The following is a 6,019-nucleotide window of genomic DNA, read 5'->3' on the forward strand; positions in this document are numbered from 1 at the left end:
GGGTGGGGAAAGCCAGGCCATAACCATCCCAGCCCCAAAGCTCACCACGTTATCTCCTCATGGAGGCACCATGTGCTCCCCAGTGTTTTGCTCCTTCTGGGCACCCTTTGCCAGAAATTCAAACTCAAATTGCTGCTGCGAAGGCAACAGATGCCAACCTATCACAAAATTAATCCTGCTTCACTTAGCACATCCTTGATGCCTGAAGCGCTGCCATCAGTTCCCCACGGATTACAGAACTGAGTGCCCCCACCTCACTGCGATGCCGAGGTTTACACTCCAAAGCCCCCACTCACCCCATTGCCCTTCTCCCCCTCAGGGAGTGCTGGGGGCTGGTTGGGTCCTCCTTTCCTGAGGCTGCAGCATCTACCTCTGGGCCCTGGCAAGCACCAGCAGCATAAACCCCCTGGAAATGTCCCAAACCAGACATTTGCAGCTCAGCACATGGGGGCTACTCTCCTCCAGCCCTGATGGGCCAGTGCAGGGTCTGTTGCCCTCAGCCAGGCGAGGTGGATGCTGGGGGGATGGTGAAAGTACCGAGGGGGGTGCTCAGCCGGCGGGGGTCGTCGCTGGGCATTTCTCCCATGTCCTTCACCCATCTCACCTCTCCCGGTGCCTTTTCCACCCATGCCCCCGTGACTCGAACTCCCGTCTCGCCCTGCCTGGGATGTTCCCCCTGCCTGCACCACGGCCCCTTTATTTATTTTTGCTGCTGTTCAGGCCACGATGCTGGCCAAGTCCTTCCTTCACTGTCAGACCCAGCCAGATGGGGATAATTAGGCCTGGATTAAGTTTAACTCTTTAAAAGGCAGCAACACTTCACAGACACTCACAGCTCCTCTCCATCTCCATCTCCTCCCTGCCACTCATCCCAGTTTGTCTGTTTGTTTACAGCTGCTCATTTCTGGAGTTCTAAGAAATCTCCCAGACCAGATAAAAGCAATTGCATGGATTACTCAAACCCACAGCAACCACCAGCCAAAAAGCTCTAGCTCCAAGTGGTGCACCATATCCATACTTCCTCCACATCCCTCCTTCCTCTGCAGACCTGGCCCAGGGCATCTGACCAGGCAACTTGGCCCAGGGGGCTGCAGACCTCGGTGCCAGACTGTGCCCTGGCTCTGTGCTGGGGCAGAGCCATGTCTTGCTCGCAGGAGCTGCTGGTAGAACCCAGGTTACTTTTGCAGCCACAGATCCAAAACGTGCCCAATGCGCTGGTGCTACCCATCCAAAAGTGATTTTCCCAAAACGGTCCTCAGCTCAAATCCAGATGCTCACTCACCTTCTGCACGACTCCACCGATACAGGCTTCCTGTGGGAGCAAACCGCTGCCCGACAAAAGACCGGAGTAAAAAAAAAATAAATGCAGTTCCTCTTGTCCGTCCCAGGAGGGCAGAGCAGGTGGGGTCAGGCAAGGCCGACGAGTTCCTCCCCGGTTCCATCCCTGCAGCACAGCCCATTGGAGCTGCGGCCACGCTGGAGCCAGGCCGAGCTGTGCCCAGACCGCGCTCAGAGCACCGAGCTCCCCGGCAGCTCGGGGTACACGGCCAGGCCAGCGCGGGGTGGGAGGCAGCAGTGTCCCAGTACAGAGCTGTGTGGGGCCAGGGCGGGCAGAGAACAGAACCCCAGCACCAGCCCTTCCCCAACCCACTCGGACCGTGAAGTTCTGCTCAGGCACCCAGAGCTCCCCAAGGGCCGAATAGGAGCAACTCCTGCCCCACCCCAGAGCATGTGGGTGACAGAAGTGACCCCTGGCTGTGTGAGCCACGGCCAAGAACATCCAAGCTAAGCCACTTTTCCAGAGATATTTATTACAAAACGTCGAAATACAAACTGAACATAGAAAACATTATTAGAACTGGCCCTGCTGCACCATCTACCCTGATACCTGCGCCTGGGGACCCTAGCACCCAGAGCTCCTGTGACCAGGCCTGGCTGCCCCCAGCCCCTCTCCCCCAAGCCCTGGCCCGAGGCCTCAGGGAAAATCGCACTTGAAGCCATGCTCCCTCCTCCTGAAATGCTGCTTCTTCTTCCTCAGCTTCCCTGAACCCAGGATGCTGTAGTTGTAATCAGATGTGACATAGGGGATCTCTCCATCAATTCCTTGCTGAAAAATGGAAAAATAAAACCAGAAAGAACATCAAGAACTTGTATCTACAGCAGCACGGGAAGCACTTCCCTCCCCATGCTGACAGAGCTGATGGTGAGCAGGATCCAGAGATCACCAAACCCTGCTCTGGCATGTGAAACATGAGCAGAATGTTCTGTTCTCCCAAGATTTCTGTGCTTAAGGACAATTTCCTAGAGATAACCATCTCCTGATGCCCAGGCATCTCCAGGCACGTACCAGCCTCAGGAATAGGAAAATGGAATACCTGTTAGCCAGCCAAAGCTCAGCCAGCTCCCACCCCTTCCATGAGCTCCTACCTGGCCCACGAGCACACAGTTAGGGATGGTAATGCTCCCAAGGAGCAGACAATTCACTAGTCTCAGGTTCTCCGGAGGCACCGGCGTCAGGACGTAGTAAACTTTCTTCTCCATATCAACTCCTCGGACAATCCCTGAAAAGAACAAGGGCAAAGCTCAGTCATTAAGTGTCCCTGCACCTCAGCACATCCCTGCAGACACTGGAGCACTGAACTCCAAGTCCCAACCGGAACCTCAAAAGGAGTCATAGAAGGAAACTGAGACAACTACAGAATTTTGCGTTACCCATGTCGAATCTGCTTCTGAACCCAGAAAGCGTACCAGCTGTGGAGTTCTGAGAGAAGCCACGAGTGGTGCTGCACAGGGAAATTCCCCACGGCCATGACACATGTTAACGAAAGCCAACGGACTCGCAGCACAGCTTGGAACAGCAGAGAACACACACTGCTCCCCCTGCCATCCCTCCCAGTGTGCTCACCGAAGCCCAGGCAGTCGCAGAGAGGTGTGTGTGTCAGCAGGACCGGCCCGTCGCCCTGGCTCCGCACCTCCTCGGGAATGCGGCACAGCCCGACCCAGCTGGCGTTCACCGCGTACATGATGTTGGTGGGAGCCACGTCCGTGTGGACAACTCTGAGCGCGACAGCACTGAAAGGGACCTGAGCGTGGACAGACAAAACTGTTTCACCCGCTCCACACCGACCGACTCTGAGTTCAGAGAGAAGACCCTGCCGAGCACACAGGCCCTGCATGCTGCCCCCCCAGGCCCCTACCGCAGGGCACACACCACAGCTCCTGCTCCCACATCCGCACATGGAGCACAGGAAACACACACGCCACCTGCACACACATGCCATGCTGGCATCTCGACAGAAGCCTCACTTCCAGACACCCTGAATACATCATCTCTGCAGATCACAGCGTTTATCCTTCTTCAGAAAAACATCAGCGGGAGGAGCAGGAGCGCCCGGCCCTGCACCACCCCCAGGGGCTCCTTTACCTGGTAGGGCACCAGGCCGTGCAGTGGGAGCACCGCCCCGATGTCCGGGCACTGCAGCTGCCCCAGGTACCCCAGGATGGACATGTCGCGCAGGATGCCGCTGTGCACTCGCCTGGAAAAACGACTCGAGTCAAGGACCACCTGTGGCTCAGTACAGCCCATGGACCCCACACAGCACACGGGTTGGTACTTACACTTCACCTGCCACCCCTGCCCGAGGGAATTCCGGGTGGACGTACAGGAGCTTGTACTGCGGAGCCGACGTGTCCTCCCCCTCGGAGCACTTCGAGCTCTCCATGCTGCCCGGATCCAGCTGCATGCACTTGGGCTGCTGCTTGCCCTTGGTGTGCAGCCCGGCGCTGAGGTGGACGTGCTCGGGGGTGAGTGGGATCATGGCCTTCCAGTCGTACACGTCCATCTGCACGACGTGGCTGGGCGACAGCAGCCGGATGAGATCGATGAGCAGCAGCAGCCCCTCACCTTCGGAAGCACAGAGCACACACAGCTGCTGCTCCAACAGGACACCAGCACTAGCTCAGGGCAGATGCACTGCGTGCTCCCGTTCGATGTCATACCGCAACCATCGCTGCCTCCCTCCCACACCTCTCCAGAGGTGTTTGACCCTGTTTACCTTTCACCCAGCCCATGGTGTTGATGATTAGAGGCACCTCCTTCTTGTAGCAGCTAAACACATACTTCACAACATCGAGGTATCTCTCTGTGTCCTGCTCACAGCTGGTCTGGCCGTAATACACCGTCTTATGGGGCATCTGCTGGTGAGTGAAGGGGGGACCTGCCAGAGCAAGCACCCAAATCAAACCAGAACACTTCCATCCCTGCAGCACCTACATACCACCCACTGTGAAATAACACATCTTCCCACATGCTAACAGTCCTTGCACAGCCTGTGCTTAGGGGAAACTTGCAAGGTTTGTTTGCTTGAGGTTTGTTGTTTTAGGTTTGTTTCTTATTTGTTTCCTTGTTTGAAATCACAGGTTACATACCTCCAAACCATTAAACAACAGCCTATGACTAACTGCCCAAAGACCAAACCAGTCTGGAGAAAGTGACCTGAACCCACCAGACCACAAACACCTGTGGTTTCCTAAGTGCTCCTTCTTTCACACATCACAAGAGCCCCCAACCTGTGCAGTCACTTTCTCAAGTTAGTTTTATCTATGGATACAGATTCTGCTAAACCGGAACATCCCCTTTAATATGTTCTACCACCTGTAAACAATACCTTCCTTTAAGACAAACCCAGCAGAACGGCTCCACATTACTTAGCAAGCTTAGCAAAAAAAAACTCAGCCCACCGCCCCTGCAGGCAGCTCCGAGGGCTGTGGCAGCAGCTTCCCCTCAAGCACAGGCTCTGCCCAGAACACGGCGTTCGCTCCGGATGTCGCGGTGCCCCCGACCGCCGCACGCACCCAGCACGGGCTCCGTGACGCTGCTCAGGGACACGCACCCCGGCGGTGTGAACTCCGTCTGCCCGATGTCACACTCCAGGTACTCCACCACGGGCAGGCAGCTCCGAGGGCTGTGGCAGCAGCTTCCCCTCAAGCACAGGCTCTGCCCAGAACACGGCGTTCGCTCCGGATGTCGCGGTGCCCCCGACCGCCGCACGCACCCAGCACGGGCTCCGTGACGCTGCTCAGGGACACGCACCCCGGCGGTGTGAACTCCGTCTGCCCGATGTCACACTCCAGGTACTCCACCACGGGCAGCCTGCGGGGACAGAGCCTCAGCCTCCAGGAAGAGCCACGGCACGGCCTGGACACTTCAGAGGCACAACCTGCGTTCGTTCCAGGCCATCAGTTCAAGAATACAATCCACCACCACTTGCCTCTCTCCCTCCCTCAGACACACTCATGGTGTGCTTTAAGCGTTGCAGCTCCCAATTCCTTCCTGAACCCAAACCGCTCAGTGCCCAATCAGCACATACACTCCAAGGTAGCAATTTAACAGTGTTTCAACAGAAACGTTCAGGAGGCAACTTATCTCAAAAGGACCTAATTTTCCTGAATTGCTGTTTGTGTTTAAATGCTATCCACCTTCCAGTCCTAACAGCTCTTCTCAGAGTCCTGCCAGGCTTTTCTTTCCTTCTTCTAAACCCCACGCAGCACTGAATAACCTGCAGCGCAGGGAAAGACTTACCGATTCAGCAACAGATTGATTAGGTATCTGTTAAATGTTGATTTCCCAGTGTTTTTGGGGCCACACACCAGCACCACGGGGACACCTTCATCTTCCGCTGGAAAGACAAACAGCCTGAGCTGGGCTGATACCGACACCACTCTCCCACTCCTCAGAGACAAACACAACCCTCGACCAGCGCGTGCCAAGCAGAACACAGCGACCGTCACCGGGGAAAAGCCTCCCGATTTCCCTCCTTCCAAGCCAGCCTAGCCCTGCCCGGCCGAGCGCCCGCGCTCACCACAGCAGGCCTGGACGAGCTCCTCCAGGGCGAGGTTCGTGCTCTCGGACACCATCAGCCCGCGGTCGGGGCCGCACTTCACGATGCCCACGGACGCCAGGGCCGCGTCCTGCGGCGTGAAGCTGCACTCCTCCTTTTTCTGGGCGAGAGGGAGAGCG

General features: G+C 56.7%; 1 protein-coding gene across 1 annotated transcript; it reads right to left on the minus strand.

Annotated features, from left to right (window-relative positions):
• Window positions 1-1,975: 1,975 nt before the first annotated feature.
• NOL9 (nucleolar protein 9) lies at window positions 1,976-5,970 on the minus strand (the record flags this gene model as incomplete). The annotated part of the gene is made up of 9 exons (XM_009083107.1): window positions 1,976-2,107; window positions 2,428-2,561; window positions 2,906-3,083; window positions 3,425-3,536; window positions 3,619-3,904; window positions 4,056-4,217; window positions 5,055-5,152; window positions 5,582-5,678; window positions 5,862-5,970. Coding segments are annotated over 9 exons (1,308 nt in total), but the record flags the coding sequence as incomplete, so codon positions are not given.
• Between the last annotated feature and the right edge of the window lie 49 nt (window positions 5,971-6,019).

Source organism: Acanthisitta chloris, unplaced genomic scaffold, assembly GCF_000695815.1.
Source record: "Acanthisitta chloris isolate BGI_N310 unplaced genomic scaffold, ASM69581v1 scaffold28829, whole genome shotgun sequence".
Classification (NCBI taxonomy): Eukaryota; Metazoa; Chordata; class Aves; order Passeriformes; family Acanthisittidae; genus Acanthisitta; species Acanthisitta chloris.